The 24,734-nt window shown below is 47.2% G+C and overlaps 1 protein-coding gene across 1 annotated transcript in view; it reads right to left on the reverse strand.

Annotated features, from left to right (window-relative positions):
• Positions 1–5,968: 5,968 nt before the first annotated feature.
• The window catches only part of LOC114036860 (refilin-A-like), a 30,297-nt gene continuing 11,531 nt past the window's right edge, over positions 5,969–24,734 (reverse strand). Inside the window, exons 2-3 of the mRNA XM_027853586.1 lie at positions 10,417–10,526; positions 5,969–6,542 (exon numbers count right to left, since the gene is read on the reverse strand). Of these exons, the coding sequence (XP_027709387.1) occupies positions 6,221–6,542; positions 10,417–10,526 (432 nt within the window). The 3' untranslated portion in view covers positions 5,969–6,220. The remainder of the gene's footprint in view (positions 6,543–10,416; positions 10,527–24,734) is intronic.

A 24,734-nucleotide genomic window follows, 5' to 3' on the forward strand; every position in this document is an offset into this window, starting at 1 on the left:
CAATAAACATTTACTAAGTACCTACTATGTGCCAGGCACTGTGCTAAGCACTGGGGATACAGAAAGGGGCAAAAGACAGTCGCTGCCCTCGAGGAGCTTACAATTTAACGGGAGACAACGAGCAAACATGCACAAACAAGCTCTATACGGGCATAAATAGGTAATAATGAAGAGAGGGAAGGTGCTGGAATGAAGAGGGGCTGGGAAAGATTTCCTGCAGAAGATGGGGTCTTAGCTTAGATTCAAGGGAAGCCAGGAGGCAGAGATGAGGAGGGAGAGCCTTCCAGGTTCGGGGCCAGAGAAAGTGCCCAGAGCTAAAGGATGTGGTAGGTAGGGCTTGAGCTCAGTCCTGATCAGAGACAAGGGATTCTGAGCAGCAGAGGGGAGCTCCAAAGGAGTGCATTCTAGACATGGGGGACAGCCTTGCAAAGACTTGGAGGTGGGAGATAAGTTGTGTGTGACGAGCTGGAGAGAGCTGCTCAGTTGAGCAGGACTGTGGAGTTCAGAATAAAGTCTAACAAGCCAGTGGAAGATTAACTGCAAAGCTATTGAGCAACACCAAAGCTGGGACCATACACACACGTATACATCACAGGCAGCCAGGAACAAGAAGGAACTGTCATTGCTCTATTGGAAACCCCAATCTCAGATGCCATAAGGCACAGAGCGTCTCAGCTATGTTTACTCTCAGGCACCCCAATGAAGCACCATCACATACACACCCACAAGCCCAATCAAAGCCATGCGTCATATCTCATCCGACAGCCACTGAGCAGCCTGAGCTGGAACCCAGCTTCTAGCAGAGGGACTCCATCCTCAAGGGATTGCCTTTTTTTGACAGCTAAGGCCTGTTAACTAAAACAATCGGGTCATCACCCTAATGTACAGACCCTTCCTCCATCTAATCTTACTCTTACCCTCTGGTTGTTCAGCCTCCAGGGATTCTGCTGTGTTCTGGCCCAGCCCTCTCCTCTCCTCTCTCTCCTCTCCTCTCCTCTCCTCTCCTCTCTCTCTCTCTCTCTCTCTCTCTCTCTCTCTCTCTCTCTCTCTCTTTCTCTCTCTTTCTCTCTCAGAATCTCACTTGTTTAGTTGTGTCTGACTCTTTGTGACTCCATTTGGGGTTTTGTCGGCAAAGATACTGAGGCGGTTTGCCATTTCCTTCTCCGGCTTATTTTCCAGATGAGGAAACTGAGGCACACAGGGTTAAGTGACTTGCCCAGAGTCACACAGCTAGCAAGTGTCTGAGTTCGGATTTGAACTCGTGAAAATGAGTCTTCCTGATTCCAAGCCCAGCACTCTATCCACTGCACCATAGAGATCTCACAAGGAGAAAAAAATCTTGTGACTTCTTGGTGGGGAGTGGGGCATAAAAGGAAAACTTGGCACCAGATTGATCTGGCTTAGCAGGCAGCTAAGGGGGGTCTGGTGATAAAAGCAGCCAGACCTCATTCAGCAGAATTTGAGGGCGTCCAAAGAGCCAAAATCCCAGTAATAAAGGAAGCAGTCAGGACTAGGGCTAAACAATAGGGTCAGGTTTGTGTGGGTAGTGATACTTTAGTCTATGGGTTGGATTTGATGAGGAGAGAGGCATTCTTCAGGTTTGGGTCGGATTCACAGCCTGTGAGGTTCTGATTACCCAGCATCTGCTCAGATCTCTTGTGAAGGGGAGCCCCCTCATTGCCAAAAAGATGCCCACCCCACTCTTGGTGCACACAGTCAGGACATCTGCTCTGTGTAACTTCTGTCCATCACTGCCAGGTCTGCCCTCTGAGGCCAAGCAGAACAACAGTTATTAAGCACCTACTGTGTGCCAAGCACTATCCTAAGTGTTAGGGAGACAAAGAAAAGCAAAAGACAGCCTTTGCCCTCAGTGTGCTCCCAGTCTAATAGGGGCCAACCAATGTTGCTAACAAGATGGAGACAGGATGCATTGGTGGGTGTCCTCAGAGGGAAGGCACGGGCATTAAGGGGATGCAGGAAAGGCTGCTCATAGTAGGGAGGATTTCATCTGGGCCTTGAAGGAAGCCAGGAGGCAGTGATAAGGAGGAAGAACATTCAAGGCATAGAGGACAGCCATGAACATGCCTGGAGCAGGGAGGAAGAGTGCCTGGTGTGAGGAACAATCAGGCCAATGTCACTGGATGCCAGAAGAGAACATGGGGGGCTGTATGAGGTATAAAAAGACCAGAAAAGTGGGTTTGGGGGTAGGTTAGGAAGGAGTTTGTATTTGAACCTGGAGGTAATAGGGACCCCATCTGGGGTTTTGTTGGCACAGATACCTTTCCTTCTCTAGCTCATTTTACAGATGAGGAAACTGAGGCAAATAGGGTTAAGTGACTTGCCCAGGGTCACACAGATAGGAAGTGCAAGAGACAAAGGGAGCCATTGGAGTTTATGGGGTGGGGTGACATCATCACCATCATCATCATCATCACTAGAATTTATATAGCTTTTAAGATTTGCAAAGCCTTTGGCAAATATCTTGTTTAATCCTCACAACGCCCCGGGGAAGCACGTGCTACTATGATCCCCATTTTACAGTCGAGGAAACTGAGGCAGAGGTTAAGTGACTTGTCCAGCATGACATAACTAGTAAGTAGCTGAGGTCAAGTTTGAACTCAGGTCTTCCTGACTCTAAGTCCAGGGCTGTAGCCACAGTGCCACCTGGCTGCCTGGTCAGGGCTGTGCTTAAGATCATCATGACGACTGAGTGGGGTCGAGAGTAAAGAGAGAACTGAGGTCAGGAGACCAAATTGGCAGGTTATTGGATTGGTCCAGGCATGAGGGGATGAAGGAAGGAAGAGAGGGAGGGAGGGAGGGATGGAGGGAGGAATGAAGGGAGGGAGGGAGGAATGAAAGGAAGGAAGGAAGGAGGAATGAAAGGAGGGAAGGAGAGAGGGAAGGAGGAAGAGTTTATTAAGTATCCACAGTGTTCCAGGCAAAATGCTAAGTACTTTATAAGTATCTCATTTGATCCTCACAACAACCTTGAGAAATAGGTGCCATTAACACTCCCATTTTATAGATGAGAAAACTAGGATAGGAAGAGGTCAAGTGACTTGGCCAGGGTGACATAGCCAGTGTAAGGCCAGTCTAATACAGGCCTTGAGCTCCGATCTTCCTGACTGCAGGCCCGGCGCTCTAACCACTGAGCAGCCTGGCTGGCCAGGTGACACTCCAACTTAACTGCTTGGCTGTGGAAGGTGAGAGATGGAGCAGTGACGGATGACACCCAGCCAGCCAGCCAGCCTGGGGACTCGTAGGGTGGTATGAGCCTCACTGGGGAGTAAAAGGGCAGTTGTTTGACACAGTGAGTTCAGTTTTGAAAGTGTTGAATTTAAAAATGTCTGCAGGACCAGAGCAGGGCTAATCCCTTCACATGCACAGAGGCAGGATCATGGCCCCGAACCTTCCCTTCCTCCTAACCCTCAGGGCCCTGGCCCCTGTCAGAGGAAGTCAGAGGAGGGATTCTGCCTGGGCTCCAGGTCCGCTCGACGGCCTCGGGGCTCCCTCCCGGCTCTGAGCCGGACAAAGAGTGGGGCATACCTCACTGCCCCAGCACCAGCTTTTTGACAAATGGACATTTCATCTCCTCTTTTTCATATCACATAGATGTTTATTCTGTGATCAAATCATGCGTGTCCAGTATCAGCGCACAGCCTTCGGTGGACAACAGATACCACATGGGGAGGGGCAGGGGACGGGCTACAATTTTCAAACTGTCAAGGGCACGCAAACATGTCCCAGCAGCCCCCTTCCCCCACCTTCTTTTCCTCTCCTCTCCTTCACTCTCTCTCTCTGTCTCTGTCTCTCTCACTCTCATACTCTATCATTCTCATGTTCTCTCTCTCTCTGTCTCTGTCTCTCTCATTCTCTCTGTCTCTGTCTCTCTCATTCTCTCTGTCTCTGTCTCTCTCTCTCTCTGTCTCAGCTGGCTGCTGGGGTAAGCCAGAACTGACCCAAATCTTTCCCTCCCCACAGTGAACCTCCCCCAGACAGCCTCTGAGGTCCCTTCCAATTCTCAGCTTCTGTGATTTATTCCCCTTGCAATGGGTCTCCCTGTTCTCTAACCTCAGCTGGGCCTTCGGGGCTCTAGAGCAATCCTTAATTTCTGGAAAGGCAGCCTGGCTCAGTGAGTGAGTTGCTGGATTTGAGTCAGCAATATTCCACCTCACTAACTCGCTGTGTGACCTTGGGCAAGTCACTTCTCTGCACCTCAGTTTCCTCATCTGTAAACTGAGGTTAGCTTCTAGGGTCCCTTCCAGCTCTGAGCCTATTCCTTTCTGATCTAAGTTCTCACAGTAATTATATTTTTGCCCTGTGGGGTCACTCGAAGCCCCCTCCTCTCAGCAGATAACCTGGAATGCCTAGCTGAGAAAACTGAAGTTGCACGCTCTTATTACATCCTACCCCCTCGTACTATGAGGCAGTGACATTGGCCTCCTTGTAGTTCCTCACACTGGACACTCCACCTCCCGACTCGAGCCTTTTCTCTGGCAGTGCCGCATGCCAGGAACACTCTCTCTCCTCATCACCTCCTGGCTTTTTGGCTTCCTTCCAGTCCTAGCTAAAATCCCACCTTCTGCAGGAAGCCTCCCCTCACCCCTTTTAATTCCACTGCCCTCCCTCTGAGATCATCTCCATTTTCTCCTGTCTTTTTCTTGTTTGTACACAATCCTTTCACATTGTCTCTCCCTTGATTCAGAACCTGAGCTGGAAAGGACCCACGAGCCCACAGAGTCCAGACCTGACCAGACGCCCCGCCCGCGGCGGCATTCTCCCCCTGCCCTGCCCCCATTAATCCCTCTCATCTGCAGGGTCTCCCTGTCTACTGGCTCCTTCCCCACTGCCTACAAACATGCTCAGGGCTCCCAGGTGTTAACCCTTTGTCTGACTGGGTCCTCCCCTCAAGCGATCTTCTCCCTCTCCCAGCCACCCACCTCCACTTTCTCACCTTCCACAGATTCTTCGAACCCTTTGCAGCCTGGCTTCTGACTCTCCCTCCCCTTTACCCCTCCTTCACGCCCAACCTGCTCTTTCCAAGGTCATCAGTGGCGTCCCAAGCACTACATCCAATGGTCTTCTCCCAGCTTTTGTCCTCCTTGACCTCCGAGCAGCTTTGAGGTGCTATTGCCCAGCCTCTCCTTCTAGATCCATCTCATCCCTTGGTTTCCATGACCTCAGTCCCCCTTGGCTCTCCTCCTACCTCTCTGACCACCCCTTCTCAGTCACTTTTGCATTAGGCACCTCTCACACAGTAGGCATAGGCTTCCCCCGGGGCTACGCCCAGCACCCTCCTCCCTTTGTTAATCTCATAAGCTGCCATGGGTTCAATTATATCTCTGTGCTTACAACCCCCAAATATTTACATCTGTCTCCTGAACACATCCTACTTTGGTTTAGAAAGTTACAATTCAGAACTAGAAGGAAGGCATTTAATCCAACCTCATCATCTTACAAATGAGGAACTGAGGCCCCCCCCAAAAGTGACTTGGCCAAGGTCACACAGATAGGGAGTGGCAGAGCCAAGATTTGAATCCAGGTCCCACCACAGCCATCTTTTCTGTTGTACCATAGTCCTCAGACCACTGCTAGGCAGTCTGTCACTAGGCCCATAAATCAACCTCCATACTGAATGAAAATATACCCTGCACCATTTAGCTCATAATATCAGAAAACATGGCATCGATGGTGCATTTGTACTGACTCTTCCCCATGTCTTCTTGGGTACTGAGGGGAAAAACACGTGGCCTAAACTAGGGAAGGTGTCAGGTGGGACAGAAACGCATGCCCCCCAAATGAGAAGAAGACCAGTGCCTCACCCTGTCTCTCCTGAGAAAGATACTGTCAGATCCCATCTCTCATCCCCCCTAAAAGAACATCTCCCATACCCATGTCTGCCAAACCAAGTGCCTGGACTCCATTTAAAATGCTAATAAAATAGATACATTTATTTAATCTTCCACAAGTAAAACGAGATCAGTACAACCAACATACCATGCTGGGGGGCAGGTGGTGGCTTCTCTGTACCAGGTCCTGGTTGTCATTTACCATTAGCCTCAAAGAACAGTCCCCTTCCAAGACCACCCCCCAGCCGCATGCACCCAGCCAGCCTTCCTCATTCTGTCCCCTACCGGGTTCCTGGCCAAGTTTATCTCCAGCTCCCTTGTCTCCATCCCTTCCCCACCCCCACCCCCCATGGTTCTGAGCAGGAGCCAGGTTAGAGCTCCTCGGGGTAGGGGAGGTCATCACACAGTTCCAGCTGGACGCTGGATGCAAACCACCGCTTGGGGCAGCCCAGGCTGTAGTGGAGGGTGGTGCGGTAAGTGTTTTTGGGGTGCTTGGGGAAGATGATGGTGGTGCTCTGGAAACGCAGGGCCCGTTGGCGAGGTTCGAAGGTCAGCTTGGTTTTGTAGTTCCGCCATGTGCAATTGGGGGTGGCGATGATGGTCTCACTGTAGGAGGTGACGGTGGGGACGGGGACATAGAAGATGTCATCTCGGTAGTGTTTCTCAGAATCATATTTGATCTCGGAGTTGCAGCTGGAAAGGGCAGAACGGGAGGGAGGGGCAGCCAAAAAAGAAAAGAAAAAACACCTGAGATCAGCAAGGAACAGCATCCTAGCCCAGTGGAGAGAGCCCTAAGTTCAGAGACTAGGGTTAAAAGCAGGCAAGGAAACTGAGGCGCCCATGGCCATGGAGCTCGTTAAGTTGCAGATAAGATTTGAACCAAAGCCTTCTATCATTTAATACATTTATTACATCATGCCATCCATTCAAAGGAAAGGACTTCAGCATTTTGATTTTTATGTATTTTCAGAGTCCAAGTAACATTTATTAAGCACTTACTGTGTACTTGACATTGTACAAAGTGTATGTTGTGCTGCATTGGATTTGGGACACTGTAGAAGGGATTTTTGTTCAGGTGTGGGTTAGACTACGTGGTCTCCCAGGTCCAGAGCAACGCCAAGGATCTACAGTTAAGGCCTGGTTCTGCCACTCATTACACTTATGACCCTCAGACATTTAAACAATGGGTCAAAAATCCTCCCCACTCACTGCACCTACTCGCACTTTTACTCAATGCTGCTGCCCAAAGCCAGCCTAGCTCCCACCTAGGTAAACACAGTCCCCCTATTTCAGCCTGCCTCATGGACTTTCATTCGGGTCCCTCCCTCTCTCTTTCTCTCCCTGTAAATCTTTTCAAGAATCCTTCCTTACCTGGTTTCACCCTATCCCTTAATTAAGAATCTTCCCCCTAGCCATAGTCATGAAAGATAACTACCTTTTATTATTATCCTCTCTTTTTTCATGATGTAACTTGAAATATAGGTGATGTACCCATCTGGAACTTTTTGTGGTATATAGTATAAGATACTAGTCTAAGCCTTCTTTCTGCCAGACCTTCTGCAGCATCAGACATTACAATGGACTCTGTTAATACCAGTTATTACTCCAAATAAGCAGCATTGGAATAGCACTCTGGGCAGGTCGGGCATTGTTATTACTAAGATGTTAGCCCATGTTAAGGTTCTTTTTTTTTTCAATAACTTCTTCATTTATTATTGTGTAATACATTTGAAAGGAAGAGAATATTAGTTCATGTCTAACATCTGAAGGAATAATAGTCTGTATTGGGAGGAAAGGTGTTTAGAGAAGGTCAGTGAGAAATACTAAGAGGAAAGAGGAGCTGGCCTACGTCTGCCTTACTTAACAAGTTCACCTAGAGCAGGCCCTGTCCTCTTCTTCCTCCCCTCTGTTTTCTTTATTTTTTAATTTATTTTATTTTAAATTCATGGAACAAAACAAACATTTCCATAACACAGTACAATAAAAAAGACGATTGCACATGAAATTGCCAATCTACCATGTACAACTCGCCGTTCCCTCCAAATATACCAACTTTACATGTAAATTTCTCTTTTTCCCCTTTTTTTCCACCCCCCACCACCCTGGAGATGGCTACCATTAGACACAAAGAGGTACACAAAATGTTCCTATACATCCTTCTATTTACCAGTGACCTTGGGTCAAAATGGTGACTCAGTAGGTGCTCTTTCCTAATACACATAGTTTAATTAATTACTCCATATCTAACTCTGAATTCACAAAGAATCAGGACTTGAATTGGCACATTAGTATCAAAGAGATGCCATGGAATGAGTGCTGGTTTGGGGCCAGAGGAGCTGGGTTTGGATCCTGGCATTGCCACCACCTGTGGAACCATTGGCAAACAACATCTACGACATCTTTGTTCTGAGGCCACTGGTTGGTTTTTTCCTTCTTCTGTGGAATGAAGAGATTACCCAGTCTCAATCTACAGTTCTAGGATTATACCTCTGGAACTTCTGGAGTCTGTCCCCTTCTTTTGACACCCAGTACCAGCACCCTGGTTCAGGCCGCCATTTCTCCCTTCTAGATTCCCTTTCTGCAGTCTCTCACTTCCCAAATACATCCTTCTTACAATGAATGAGTCACTTTCCTAAGGCATAGTTCTGACTTCACCCAGAGACCATCCATGGCTCCCCATTGCCCACTGAAAAAAATGCCAACTTTTTAACTTGGCATTCAATGCCTTCTACGACCTTGGTCCAACCTACCCTTTTAGCAAGATTTCACAATATGCCACTTCATACCCTAGGTCTAGCCAAACAGAAGACCCCACTGCCTTCTCCTGTTCTGCCTTTTTGCATATGGCACCCATGCCTGGAAAGAGGATGGATGACTTCTGCTTGCCTCTCAGGCTCCAGAGCCTGGCTCTCATCCCATCAATCTCTCTGGGCTTCGGTTTCAGCATCTGTAACTGAGGGGTCAGACTCTCTGACCTCTGAGGTCCTGTCTCATCAGTCCCAATCAAGGATCCTTCATCTTCTCATCCCCTTGCTAGTTAGACTCCTGGAACCATGGATTCTTTCTTTTCTTTCTTTCTTTCTTGCTTGCTTTCTTTCTTTCCTTTCTTTCTTTCTTTCCTTTCTTTCCTTTCTTCCTTCCTTTCTCTTTCTTCCTTCCTTTCTCTTTCTTTCCTTTCTTCCCTTTCTTTCTCTTTCTTCTTTCTTTCCTTCTTTCCTTCTTTCTTTCCTTCTTTCCTTCTTTCTTTCTTTCTTTCTTTCTTTCTTTCTTTCTTTCTTTCTTTCTTTCTTTCTTTCTTTCTTTCTTTCTTTCTTTCTTTCTTTCTTTCTTTCTTTCTATCTTTCTTCCCTCTCCCTGGCATCTCTGCCTGTTGATATTCTTCCTGTCCTTCAAAGCCAATTCTGCTGTGAAACCTTTGCTCCTCCCACCCTGGTCTGATCCCTCAGTCTCTCAGCACATTCTTACATCTCTCTTCTGCATTTTTTTATATTATAGTTACTTCTGTATCTTCTCATCCCCTTGCTAGTTAGACTCCTGGAACCACGGATTCTTTCTTTTCTTTCTTTCTTTCTTTCTTGCTTGCTTGCTTGCTTTCTTTCTTTCCTTTCTTTCTTCCTTCCTTTCTCTTTCTTCCTTCCTTTCTTTCTTTCCTTTCTTCCTTTCTTTCTCTTTCCTTCTTTCTTTCTTTCTTTCTTTCTTCCTTCCTTCCTTCCTTCCTTTCTCTCTCTCTTTCTTTCTTTCTTTCTGTCTCCCTCATACATAGCACAATATCACAATATGTGACATCTCTGGCATCTCCTCCCTTCTCTCTACTTTCCATCCTAGTTCAGACAAAACGCAAGCCTGCCTTTTCCTAACTCCACGGCCTGGCCAAATGACTTTTGGCTCAGATTATGACAATTGCTTCCTAATTGACCTTTCTGCCTCGAGTCCCTCCCAACTCCTATTCATCCTCCATGAAGCTGTCATTCTCCTGAAGCACAGATCTGACCAAATCATGGCCTACTGCTCCATCACTTTCAGCAGCTCCCTATTGCCCCTAGGACCAAATACAAGTTCATCTGATGTTTGAAGGCCTTTACAACCTGGCTCCAGCCTACCCTTCCATTCATGCCATCCCAAGTTGAGCCACACTGGCTTTGTCTACTATTCTTCTCACACGCCATCCCATTTCCTCCCTCCATACCTTCGCACAGAAGGTGCTCCCTTCTGACTTCTGTTTCTCAGAAATCTCTTCAAAGCTCAACTCAGGTGCCAATTTCTACATGATGCTCCTTTCCTGACCCTTCTTCCCCATGGGTGTTGGGGTCCCCCTCCCCAAATACCTATTACTTATTTTCTTAAACGTATATGTACATGTTGTCTCCTCTGATAGAATGCCAGTTCCTTGAGTCTGTTTGCATGCCCAGGACCCAGCCTAGTGGTTGGCACACAGCTGGCATTTAATAGATGCTCACTGATTAGTTCTATCATATACATTCTTTCTAAAAAAAGAATATCCCCTCCCCCTCACAAGCCCTCACTACCTCCTCCACGGGCCAAAGGAGAAAGCCGCTGCCACACGTACCGAATTTCCTGCATGGGCTCGGGGTTTACTTCAATGCTTTCCCCAAAGAACACCGGGTGCAGCCTGGGTCTCATCTCCAGCACAGAAGGGTCCTGGAGGAGGTGAGGAGCCTGTAGGGAGACGGGACACGCTCACATTTAGTTAGTTACACAGTACCCCCAACCCCAGCACCCCCACTGGGGGGATGCCCACCCTAGAGGAGCATGGGATTGATGAGACAGGACCTCAGAGGTCAGAGAGTCTGACCCCTCAGTTACAGATGCTGAAACCAAAGCCCAGAGAGATTGATTGGACGAGAGCCAGGCTCTGGAGCCTGAGAGGCAAGCAGAAGTCATTGAACCCGACTCTGATTTTACAGATGAGGGAACAGGCTCAGAGAGTAGAGATGATTGCCCATGTCACCGGCTGTCCCCCTCCTCACTCTACAAACAAAGTTGTACATCTTTATAAGGAGCAGAGGCCAGAGGCTGTGCTGAGTGCTGGACAGCTCCAGAAGAGCCCTCCTAGGACCTTACATTCCGAGGGAGCCTAAGGCTGCGTGCCAAGAAGCCTGCTTTCAAGGGTCCCTGACGCAGAGGAGCCCTGGCCTGGGCATGGCTGCACCAGGTGGCCTTGCAGGTTCCTCCGTGGTCTAGACCTCGGATCCTCTGAATTTCCCACTGCCAGGGAAGACGAACCAGCCTCCTGGCCTGAGGCAGGGGGGGCATGCGTTTCCCGAGCTCAAGAGTAGACATGATGCTTAATCAGAGGGTAGTGTTTTCTCCCAGTTACACGCAGTCATTGATAGGCTGATTTCACAATTGTTCATTTCACTCTCTAGTAGAGGATTATGGTGCTAGCCCCAGAGGCCAACTGGTCTAAATCCCTTTTTTACAGATGAGGAAACCGAGGCCCAGAGAAGTTCAACAACTTGCCCAAGGTCACATAGGTACTAAATGACGGAGTCATAATTAGAACTCAGGTCCTGCAACTCCATTTTCTTGGCTCTTTCCTGCCTTGAGGAGCTATCGATACAAGTCTCTCAGGCTGTAACTTGACATGCTCTCCTGTGGCAGGTGGAGGACCTGCCTGACCAAGAGCTCTTCTTCTAGAACCTTTTCTTTGCCCTTTTGAGAGGATGGGTGATCAAACCCAATCCAACACAAATTTCTAAGCACCTACTAGGTGCCAAACACTGCAGCTACAAAGACGAGCAAAGCCAGTGCCTGCCGTCAAGGAGCTGACGTTCTACTAGAGTGATACAGGATGAGTGCAGTCAGACAGCATTTATTAAGTGCTTACTGTATGCCAGGCACTATTCTTCAATTGTGTCCAACTCTTCATGACCCCATTTGGGGTTTTCTTGGCAAAGATACTGGAGTGATTTGCCATTCCCTTTTGCAGCTCATTTTACAGATGAGGAAGCTGAGGCAAGCAGGGTGAAGTGACTCGCCTAGGGTCACACAGCTAGTCAGTGTCTGAGGCTGGATTTGAACTCAGGTCTCCCTGACTCCAGGCCTGGTGTTCTATCCAATGCGCCACCTAGCTGCCCCTATAGCTATAAACCCAAGATCAAAACCTGATGCCTGCCCTCAGGGAGCTTACATTCTACTTAGAGTGATAGGATAAGGGTAGACAGCATTTATTAAGTGTACTATGTCCTGGTCACTGTGCTTAGATAAACATATACAGGATAATTTGAGGTGGGAATCAGTAAGTCAGTCAGCAAGCATTTATTAAGTACATACTATGTGCCAGGCAGGCCTACTATGTGCTAAGCAAGGGAGATCAGGAAAGGCTGACAGTAGGAATTAGGGACTTTAGAGCTGGGAGGGGCCACCTAAAAGGAATTCCCACTGGAACATGGCGGCTTCTGCTCCGAGTTCCCCAAGGAAGGGAGCCTGTCACCTCACCACACAGCCCGCTCTCCATTTGGCCAGCTCTGTTCATTAAAAGGGGGCACCCAAGCCGCATGCTAAGCCTTGAAGAATTGGAGTTGAGGGGCTCTAAAAGATGGTGGTGAGGAGAGGAAGTGGCTTGGGGAGGCAGTGGGGGAGGCGTCTGCAAGTTAGGGGGGCACCAGGTCCGTAGGTGGCTGGCTGCAACATAGAGGGTGGGAGGGGGAGGGATGGGAAGTAAGTCTAGAAATGTCAGGACTGACAGACATGGAAGAGTTTCTATTGTATCCTGTCCTTGACAATCAAGGGTAATCGGGAGCCCCTGAAAGTTCTTTTTTTTTTCCCAATGGTTATTGATTTCTTGGGTTTTTTTTCTATCACCTGCATTTTCCAATATACCATCCACCTCTCAGAGAGTGATCCCTTATGACAAAGAATAAAAAAAGAGGAAAAAAATTCCAATTAAGCAATACATCAGAAAAAGCCTGACATATGCAGTGTTCCACACCCGTCATCCCCCATCTCTGCTGAGAAGCCAGGAGAGGTTCCTTCTTATATCCCCCACCAGTGGTTCTTAAGCAGGGCAGGGAGTGTGGGGAATGGGGAAACCAGGAGAGGTTCCTTCTCATATCTCCCACCAATGGTTCTTAAGAGGGGCAGGGAGTGTGGGGGATGGGGTGGATATATGGTCTGACTTGTGCCTTAGGAACTTTCTTCTGCCAGCTGCGTGGGGGCAAAGGGCTGGGCACATAGTAATCATTGAATAAATGTTTGTTGATTGACCCATTTGGACTGGAGAGGGGAGAGACAGATAGCCAGGAGTCCCACCAGGGACTGTTACAATACACAGGTCCACGCTCCACCTTCCACCTTCCTTACATCTCTGGGGGCTCCCAGTTCAGGGGCAGGAAGGAGAATGCCTGAGGCAGATCTCTCTCTTCCCCAGCTTCATTATTATCTCAAGAAAATCTCTCTCCCTTTTGCACTCTCTGGGGAGCCCCCCCCTGACATTAATGATGACAGATTAGCCTAAGGGAAATGTAAGTGATGCCTATGTCCCAGAAGAGGCGAATCGCCAGTTCCAGATTGGAATAAAAATCATTTTCCTAGTCCAAGGGGCTACTTTTTCATCATTGGGGACAAATCACTCCACTCCCCCAGCCCTGTTGTGCCTGTATGGCATTCTAGAGCTGCAGTAACTGAAAAGGTCCCTCCCTGGTGGCCAGCCTGGAAGCAGACAGACACCCTTGTCCTGGCAGCGACCCTGCTAATGAGCACTGATGCAAAATTTTAAGATAAAATCTTCGCAAAGAGATTACAGGGAAAAAAAAAAACATCTGGAAAATAATTCACTGGAACCAAGCTGGAATCATTCTGGAAATGCCAAGATGGCCCCACACTATATAAACAGGGATCACCATTAACCATGGATCTGGGCAGTGTGCCTGAAGCATGGATTCAAATCTCACCACTGCCAGAAGGGGTAGCTTGAATGGAAAGGAGGCTGGATTTGGGGTCAGACAAGTTGGGTTCCAGTTTGATCATGGTGCTTCTTACCTGTGTGACCCCAGCCTTGGGCAGGCCACTTGGCTTCATTGTGCCTCAGTTTCCTCATCTGTAAAATGAAGTAGGCAACCTCTAAAGTCCTTTCCAGGTCTAGCTGTATGCTCTTGGGCATAGTCCCAGCTAAAATCCCACCTTCTACAAGAAGCTTTTCCCAAGCCCCCTTAATGCCGGCATCTTCCCTCTGCTCATTATCTCCAGTTTATTCTGTCTGTTTGTTGCATGTTGACTCCCTCACTAGACTGTGAGCTCCTTGGAGGCAGGGCTTTTTTATTCCCCTTTCTTTATAGCCTCAGCACAGTGCCTGGCACATACTAGGCACTTAATAATTGCTTGTTTTCTTCCTTTCCTTCCCCAAAGCTGTGGGCACCTCCTTCCTTACCCTCCCACCCCTACAATAATAATAGTGTCCAATATGTAAATAGTCACGTTTACATAACATTTTACACACTTCATGCCTTTTGAGCCTCACCACTTACCCTGTGATAGAGGCACTAGAGGCATTCTCTTCATTTTACAGATGAGGAAACTGAGGCTCAGAGTGGTTAGAACTTAGGTAGAAATGAATCAAAGCTTCTATAGCTTTGGAAAACACTGATCTCTAACACTTTTGAGGCAGTGTGGTTCCAAAGAAACTGCATTGGAGTCAGAGGATGTGGGTTAGAATCTTGTCTCTGCCACTTAATGCCTGTGAGACAGTAGGTGAGCCTCTCAGGGAGGCCCTGGGGGGGACTGGTGTCTGAGACCCTTTCCAGGTCAAACTCTGTGGACCTGTTTCCTCATCTGCAAAACGACATCTCGGGTTCCTTCCTGCTCAATCTGGGATCCATTTTCTCCCTATAAATAAGGCTGGAGGCTCTTTGAGAAGACAGCTCGCTGAGCCATTGTAATAAACAGCCTCCCTGTTCCCCTGTTCTTTCTAAAGACCCTCTCTGGGCTTCCCCTTTCCCCTACAGACACTCACACCCAGGGATGGATGAAACCCAGATGCTCCCTGCCTTCAGGTAATGGAATAAAATGAAGGAGGAAATGGGCCAAGTTCTCTCTTTCTGTAACTCAAGAAGGGCAAGGGAATCGTCATCAGGCTGGGAATTGGCTTCTGTCCCTCCAAAAGTCCAGAGGACCTTCTCCAGGTGCCATCACAGTCTCCCCAAATGACCACAGCTTCAGCTCCCCGGAGGTGCCTCTGTGTGTGAATCTTCAGTAGCTCCCCACTGCCCCTGATATCAATGACAAAATCCTCAGCCTGGCATTTAAAGCGCTCCAGAGTCTGGCTCCCACCAACCTGTCCAGTCTTTATGGCACAATATTCCCCTTCCTATACTCCGTGGGCTGGTCAATCTGGCCGCATAGCTGTTCACTGTACAGGACATTCCATCTCCTGCCTAACAGCCCTTTGCATGGGCTGTCCCCCATGTCTGGAAGGCTCTCCTGCTTCACTTCTGTCTACTGCGACCCCTCCTTTCCCCCTCCTCCCAATTATTATCTCTCTTGAAGTTACTTTGTGTTTATTCAGTTGATTGTGGGCCTCAGTAGAAAGCAAGCTTCTTGAGGGCAGGGGCTGTTTCATTCCTGTCTGTAATTCTGCTGCCCGGTACTGCATCTGACACCTGTTTGTTGAATTGACTAGAGGACTCATTCAGACCACTTTCTTGGTTTTACACACAGCTGTATGACCTTGGGCAAGTCACTTATCTCTGGGTTTCAGTTTCACCATCTGAAAAATGGGGTGTTTGGACTAAAGTCCTTTCCAGCCCTAACATCTTGTAATCCTTCATGCCAACCTACTTGGCCAAAGCACCTGAATATCTTTAGTTATGTCCTTTGCTCCCTCAAGGAGCAGCCAGATAAATGAATGGCAGTCAAGTCTTAGAAACAACCTGCAAGAGAGCGCTGTCTTACCCTCTGTCCTTCCCTTTCCCCCTAGAGCATCAGGTGTGTTGAATGGATGGGCATTGAAAGGGGATGGTGTGCTGGTGGCAGGTTATCACTGAACCCCAGACGTGCAGATCTAGGAAGCACCCAGAGGGCACCTGATCCAACCCTTACCTAGATGAGAATCAGTTTTACACCAAACCCAACCAGCCACCATCCAGCTTTGCTCAAAAATCTCCACTGAGAGGAGCCCCCCTCCTCGGGAGGCTACCCATTCTTGCCACCTTGGACAGTTCTCATCCCCTCCTCCAGCCTAAATTTATCTCATTGAAAATTCCACCTGTTCTGGCTTGTTCTGCCGTCTGGGGCCAAACAGAATAAAACTAATCCTCAATCCACCTCTCACACCTTCAGATACTTGAAGGCAGTTATCCCATCCAGCTAAGTGTTCCTTTCTACAGACCGAACACCAATCAACAAACATTTCTTAAGCACCTATTATATGCCACATGCGGCCACTAGGTGGCACAGTGGATAGAGTGATGGGCCTGGAGTTAGGAAGACTCATCTTCCTGAGTTCAAATCCAGCCTCAAATACTTCCTAGCTGTGTGACCCTGGGCAAGTCTCTTAACCCTGTTTGCTTCAGTTTCCTCATATGGAGAAGGAAATGGCAAATCACTCCAGTATCTTTGCCAAGGAAACCCCAAATGGGATCACAAAGAGTCAGACACAACTGAAATGACTTAACAACAATGACAACAGCCAGACCCGAGTTCAAGCCCTACCACTGATACAAATCGGTTATGCCACCCCCTCTCCCTCAAGTCCTTTAAGAATAGAAGAACCAAAGGGGCAGCTAGGTGGCACAGTGGATAGAGCACTGGCCCTGGAGTCAGAAGGACCTGAGTTCAAATCCAGCCTCAGGCACTTGACACTTATTAGCTGTGTGACCCTGGGCAAGTCACTTAACCCCATTGCCTAGCCAAAAAAAAAAAAAAGGAAGAACCAGGTACCTCAATGGACACAAAAATACCATGATTCTTTGAAGTAAAAATTTTCAGCCTGCAATCTTTTTTTTTTCTTTTTGGTTTATGTTTTTAAAAAAATTGTCCGATGACAGTTGATGCAGCTTGGTTGTTGGAGATATTCTGAAATTCCATTCCTTCTAATGTTCTAATGTTAAGCTCTCAGTGCTCTAAGCAACTAAGACTCTGTTGCAGAGAAGGTGGAGGGAGTTTCCTCACTTGGAAGTTTCCCATATCAGTAAAATCACAGATGTATCTGTGTCCTAATCTTACCCTTTGCTATCACTGTGCTTGCCACAAAGACACAAATGAAACAGTGCCTGTCCTCAGGGAGCTTACAGTCTATCAGGGGAGACAAAAATGAGGTAACATGCAAAGTGCTTTGCAAACCTTAAAGCATTATATAAATGCTAGGTTTGCATTAATTATTGTGTTACATAATTTATTAAATTATTATTTATAACATTATATTATATATTTATATTATACATGTGTTTATTATATTGTAACAATGAAAGGATTGTTAAATAAATTTAACAATAAATTATGCATCAAATTATTAAATTGTTGGTATTGTTTATTATGTATGTAAAATATATTTATAATTAGGACAGCTAGGTGGTGCGGTAGAGTGCTGGACCCGGAGTCAGGACACTTACTAGCTGTGTGACCTGGGACAGTCTGCTTATCTCAGTTTCCTCATCTATAAAATGAGCTGGAGAAGGAAATAGCAAACCACTCCAGTATCTTTGCCAAGAAAACTCCAAATGGGGCCACAAAGAGTAGGACACGACTGAAACAACTGAACAATGAAATATTATATAATAATAAAATTATTGTTATAAATTTGACAACAAATTATTAAATAGGTTATGCATTAAATTACTACCAGCTAGTGTATATAGCACTTAAAATTTTTGCAAAGCCCTGCCTGCACATTATCTGTCATCTCAGGAGATCCCTAAGCTAATGGATAGAAGAAAACCCGAGAAAGGTCTGGGGTGGGCACACATCTGCGGAAGTCACCAAGTGCCTGAAAAACCATTCGAGCTAAGGAAAGGATGGGGAGGATGCAGAGCTCTCCCAGCCTCCCCTTCTGGCAGGACAGGTAATAGCTGAGACCTTATGGAGGATACTGGGGAGACTCAGGCCCCCGGCTCTAAGTTCCACAGTTATTTTAACATCAAAATGGCCCTGCCCACCCCATGGGGCTCCTGCCAGCTCAGAGTCAGGCAAGGAAAACAGCTGTCACGGCCAAGGGAGTGCAGTTTGGCACCAAAAATTTAACTTTCCAGCCACAGTGGAACCAGGCACTTTAGACAGCCCAGGCCACATTTCTATCAAATCCACAGGCTTAGGGAAGCATGTACCAGGGGGGTGCGGGCGAGGGGAGGTTTGGCCGGGCAGCCTCAGAGATCCAGGCGAAAGCCAACCCCAAAGGTCTAGCTATTTGGGATTTAGAATTGGAAGGGACCTAAGAGTTCTGAGCATCCAGCCTCCTCATGCTCCAGATTAAGAGACGGAGGCCCAGAGAGGTTTTGTGACTCACCTAAGATCACACAGCTGGAGTGGAGAGTCCAAGGGTCCAAAGGTTCTTAACCTTTTCTGTGTCCTGGACCGCTTGAGCCATCCAGTGAAGCCCATGGACCCTCACTCAGAATCATGATTTTAAATGCATAAAATAAAATCTACAGGATTACAAAGAAAATGAATTATATAGAAATACAGTTATCAAAAAATTTTAAACAAAAAGTTCCTAGGGGCAGCTAGGTGGCACAATGGATAAAGCACTGGCCCAGGAGTGAAAAAACCTGAGTTCATATCTAACTTCAGACACTTACAGGTCACTTAACCCCAATTGCCTCCCCCACCCTTAAATAAATAAGAAAATAAAAAACAAGGTCCCACATTAAGAGCCTCTGATGTAGTCCAACCCCCCCCTCCCATTTTACAGATGAGGAAACTGAAGGTTGATTTCATTCCATTCAGCCAAGATTAAGGACTGTGTTTCTGTACTTAGAAATGGCTCTGATCCCATCTTTGTCATTTAATTACCAAGTCATCCTCTGGACCTCAGTTTCCTCAGCTGTAAAATTTCAGTTCTAAATCTGTGATGCCGTGGGCGAGGCAGTCAATGAGGGTACAAAGACAAAACATGAGAACGGTCCCTGCCTTCAAGAGGTTTACCCTCCACTGGAAGTTTTGTTTTTCATCGCAGGCCAAAGGAAAGTTGCGTCCTCGGTATTGGAGGTTCCTTCCAGCCCTGCCAAGCAGCAGGGCACAAAGAATAGAGAAAACGGGGCACAAGCTGGCAGGGAGCCGTGGCAGGGCAGTAACGGGGGCCCAGGGGGCTTAAGTGATTTTCCAGTGTCCCACAGTTGGTAAAAGCTGCAGCCCTGGGATCTGAACCCAGGTCCCGTGATTCTAAGGGGCAGCTAGGTGGTACGGTGGATAGAGCGCTGGCCCTGGAGTCAGAGACCTGAGTTCAAATCTAGCCTCAGACACTTCCTAGCTGTGTGACCCTGGGCATGTCCTTTAATCTTGTTTGCCTCCGTTTCCTCATCTGTCAAATGGGCTGGAGAAGGAAATGGCGAACCATTTCTTTGCCAAGAAAACCCCAAATGGGGTCAAGAAGAGTCAGGACTGAAATGACCTCTGACACCAGACTGACCACTTCTGCTGCTGCCCCACTCCTGTCTCTGTGAAAAGCCAAGAGGAAACACTGTCACTACCCCTAAATCAGAGAGGGTGAACTACAAGCTAGCTGACTCAGCGGATAAGATAGTTAGGGATCTGGAGTCAGGAAGACCTGAATTCAAATCCTGCCTCAGACACCAAACAGGTGTCTATGACCCTGGGCAAGTCACTTCACCTCGGCCTGCCTCAGTCTCCTCATCTGTAAAATGGGGATAATAATCATACCTACTTGGCAGGGTTTTTAGAAGGATCAAATGAGAAAATATTTGGAAAGGGCTTTGTAAGCCTTAAAGAACGAATTAAATGCTTGTTGTTCAGGTGTTTCAGTCGTGTCCAGCTTTCCGTATCTTGGCAGAGATACAGGAGTGGTTTGTCATTTCGTTCTCCAGCTCAGTTGACAGATGAGGAAACTGAGGCGAAGTGAAGTGACTTGCCCGGGGTCACACAGCTAGTGAATGTCTGAGGCAGGATTTGAATTCAGGTCTTCATGAGTCCAGGCCCAGCGCTGTATTCACTTTGCCACCTACCTACCTATCCCAATTTAAATTATATTACTATTATTACATTATTATATTGTATTATTGCAACAATATAATAACAATAACACATTATTATTGCTGTATGATAATTATAACACAAAAATTATTATTATATAATATTATTAGCTATAATTATTATTATTAATGATGATAACAATAATAAGCCAGGTCAAGTTCCCAGAGCTAATCTGAGAAGGTTGTTTCATCCCAAGCCTTTCAGCCAAGAATGAGACCAGGCGCAGGCTGGACAGGCAGAGAGGATCACGGACCTTGGCGTTAACAGACCTGAGTTTGAACCTCTACCTTATTCATTACTACTTGGGTGACCTTGAGGCCTTCCTGGGTCTCGGTTTCTTCGCCTGTAAAAGGCGGAGCTTGGCCTAGGTGATGCCTAAGTCCCCGCCTTCTGGCTGAGTCTGTGATCCTCCATCCATACACCAGGCTTACTGGAAGGACCTACAGCTAAAACACACTTTTAGGGGTTACTCAGTCCTGCCCCCTCACTTAACAGAGAAGGAAACTGAGGCCCAGAGTGATCGAGTGTTACACCCAAGGGATCCCACGGGAATCTGGGCTGTCTGTGGACTCTTGCTGAAGAAGGCAAGAGCGATGAAGAAGGGGGGCCCCACCTCCTCACACCTGAGGGATGACAGAATGGAGGCAGCCTCCTACCCAGAAGGCCAGGCGGCTCCTGAGTTGGCCACAGAGGCGTGCACCTTTACCCCTAGGTCTGCATTCTGCTCTCCAGAAGCTTCCAGGCTGGCTACATCCAGAAGATAAAAACCAAAAACCAGGTTCCTGTATTCTAGGCCATGGACCCAGCCCCCACAAAGGCTATGTGCCTACCCACATGGCCCAGAGCCAGGAGGCAGGCATCCCACCCCCCCAAGCCCCTCTGCCTGGGCTGAAGAACCCCAAGGACCCAGACGGTCACCTGAGCCATCTACACCTCCTTGGCAGCGTCCGGGGACATAATGGAGAGGAAGGAAAAGGGCAGAATCCCCCCAAAGCCAGAGTAAGAAGGGACCTCCAAGGCCAGCTAGGGCTTGGGAAAACCAGAGCAGACCGTGGAAGTGACTGCAAGGCCATGGTGGGGGACTAGGCCCCACCCACATCACCCTGTGATTCATTCGCCTTACGCCTGGACCAGCCAGAGAGAGTATAAATACTCACTGGATGGAAATAAAAATACACATTGGCCATCGGGAAAGGCTCTGCTCACTGGCTGCCTTTTAGGCCACATCCCACATGGAGAGAGAGAAAAAAAGTCCATTTGCTCCATTTCAAACAAAACAACCCAGTGTCATTGGACAGGTCTCCAGGCCTGCTCCCCGGGTCTCCTTCTTGCCTGAGCAGGGTAAGGTTTGTGTTTGAGCCTGAAAACCTAAGTTTGTTGTTTGTACATAGCCTTGGGCACTCCACAATGAGGCCTCTGGCTGCCAGGCCAGGCTGCTGGGCTCCTGTTTTGGAGCCAAACTCTGGCACTTGGCTTAGCATGTCCGATTAAAGCAACTGCAACCAGCCCCTACAGGGCCCGAGTCAGGCCAAAGGAGGGGCAGAGGGGGAGGAGCGAGTCGCCGGCCTGGATACTCAGAGAAACCTAGGCTTACTATCTGTGTGACATTGGGCAAGTCGATGAACATCTCTGGGCCTCCCAGGGAACTGGACTCCATGGTCTCTGATATCCCTTCCAGGTCTAATCTTAATGAAACCCACTCCAGTTTGGCCACCTGAAGAGAGCAAGTCAAAAGCCTGAGAAATGGATGTGGACAGGCCCCAGGGATAGGCAGAGAAAGCCCTGCCTATCCCTGGCGCACAGACTGGGGAGAGAAGTCATCTCAATCATGGAGAGAAGATCCTGAGGCCCAGGAAGACCCCAAGCCTCCAAGGCAGAGCCTGTGTTCCTTCCCTCCCTCAGCTTTTCTGATGCTATTGTTCTCCTTTGCTAGGAGGGAAAATCCCTAACATACTGAAATACACTAAATAAAACCTTGTGTTTATATGTGTGTGAATTCATTTGTGCAGAGAATTCCCCAGCAGAGAAACTCCCTCCAAGAATTCATCTGTCAACTCCTGGGAGTAGAGAGTTTCTGGGAACATCAGGGGAGCTAGGTGCCTTGCCCTAGGGCACCTCAGTAGGGTCTGAAGTAGGACCTGAACCCAGGTCTTCCTGACTCCAAGGCTAGCTCCCCATTCATTGTACTATGATGCCTAATAAAACTAAGAATAATAATAAACATTTATAGTGCTGTAAGACTTGCATAATGTGTCTGATAGACACTATCTCATTTGATCTTCACAACAATGCTTTAGACTGCACGTTGTTATTCTCCCCATTTTACAGATGAGGAAACTGAGGCTGAGAAAAATTGAGTGATTTTCCCAAGGTTACCTAGCCAGTAAGTGTCTGAGAGGGGGATTTGAACCCAGGTCTTCCTCCTCTCTAAGCCCAGCATTCTCTAGCAGCTGCTATGTTGTCAATTCGATAAGCTTATTAAGCACCTGTCAGTCTGTCTGTCTATCTATTCATCTATCTATCCATTAATTCACTCATTTATTCATTTATCTATTTACCTGCCTACCTATCAATCTACCCATCTATCTATTCATCTATCTCTCTATCCATTCATTCATTCATTTATCTACCTTCCTACCTATCTATCTATCTATTCATTTATCTATCTATAAATCTGTTGATCTATTTATCTACCTGTCTATCCATTAACTCACTCATTTATTCATTTATCTACCTGCCTACCTGTCTATCTATCCATCTATCTATTCATCTATCCATTCACTCATTCACTCATTCACTCATTTATCTATCTACCTTCCTACCTATCCATCCATCCATCTATCTATCTATCTATCTATCTATCTATCTATCTATCTATCTATCTATCTATCTATCTATCTATCTATCTATCTAACAAGTATTATCACCTACTATCAGGCACTGTGCTAAGTTCTGGGGATACAAAGTAAGGCAAAAACCCAAGCCCTGGAGCTCCCAGTCGCACGGAGGAGAGACCATGCAAACAACCTGTACAAACAAGACAGAGTGAAAACGTCTCAGAATGGGGTGGGGGGGGGCACTATGAATAGGGGAGGGACCAGGTAATAACAGTACCATAAAGAAAGACAATTCCAAAAGACTTAAGAATTCTGATTGATTCCAAGACCAAATAGAACTGCAGAGGCCCCAGTGATGAAGCCCACGTCCTGAGAGGGTGGGGATAGGTGGACTCAGGATGCAGGAGAGGACATCATGGCCCATGTATGGACCAGTTTTACATAAATATTTTCACCAGGGTTTTGTTTGTCTTTTTATAATGGAGAGGAGAAGGGAGGACATGCAATGACATTACAAAGGGGAAAGAAATTGGGATTACTGAATCATTTCAATGCACAGCACAGATAGGAAGGAAGCAGAGACAAGCAGGGGAGCCTTGAAGGGAATGGGATGAATGTACTGGATGCCTTTAAGGAAACAACCTGCATGCAATCCAGATTGGCAATCATCTTTGTCTGTTCTACTGGGTATATTAATTCAATTGTTTCAGTTGTGTCCGATTCTTTGTGACCTATTTGGGGTTTTCTTGCAAAGATACTGGATTGGTTTGCCATTTCTTTCTCCAGTTCATTTTACAGATGGGGAAACTGAGGCAAACAGGGTGAAGTGACTTGCCCAAGATCACCCAGCTAGTACCTGTCTGAGGCTAGACTTGAACTGAGGTCTCTCTGACTCCAGGCCCAGCACTCTATCCACTGCACCACCTAGCTGCCCTTTACTGTGTATATGAAAAGACTAAATTTTTTTAACTGCAGAACAACAAAATGAAAGCATAATGCCCAGGGGGAGGGAAGTTAAGCACCTGCTTTAATCCCAGATTTCCAGGATATTTCCAGGATTTCTAGAGCTGGAAGGGACCTTATAAGAAATATCTATCTACCTACCTATCCATCCATCTATCCATTCATCTATCTATATCTATCTATCCATCTATGTATCTATACATTCATTCACTCATTGCCAGGCACTGGTGATACAAACAGAAAAAAGAGATACAGTTCCTATCCTGGAGAAGTTTCCATTCTACCTGAAAGGACCTTAGAGGCCTTCTAGACCTTCCCCCTCATTTTACAGATGAGGAAACTGAGGCCCAAGGATAGAAAGTGACCTCCCCAAGGTCACACACTTTGTAAGTGGCACAGCTGGGGTTTGTGCTAGGCATTTGGGGATACAAAGACTTTTTTTTTTAAAGAGGATGCCTAAACAAGCACAGGCCTTAGGGGCTTAGACCTCATCAGTCTGTGACAAGGTCAATACAAGCTTGGTTGAGACTTACTGGGGAGAAGGGATTTGCCAGGCAAATTAGCAGGGTACCCCAGGCCCAGGAAGGCGATTTGCTTACTGGGGGGACAGAACTTATAGAAACCCTGATTTCATCCAAACAATTGGCCTGTTCATTAGGAAGGCTTTCCCTGGTCACAAAGGTGAGCCTGGAAGTCCTTCTGAGGAAGATTTCATTATTGTCCCCTTTCTGAGGACTGGGAAGTCCCTACTCAGAAAGAATGAGGCTACATGTAGATAGATAGATAGATAGATAGATAGATAAATGGATGAATAGATAGATGGGTGGATGGATGGATAGATAAGTAGGTAGGTAGACAGATAGAAGAATGAATGGATAGATGGATGGATGGATGGATGGATGGATGGATAGGTAGGTAGGTAGGT

Source organism: Vombatus ursinus, unplaced genomic scaffold, assembly GCF_900497805.2.
Source record: "Vombatus ursinus unplaced genomic scaffold, bare-nosed wombat genome assembly UNPS02009994.1, whole genome shotgun sequence".
Classification (NCBI taxonomy): Eukaryota; Metazoa; Chordata; class Mammalia; order Diprotodontia; family Vombatidae; genus Vombatus; species Vombatus ursinus.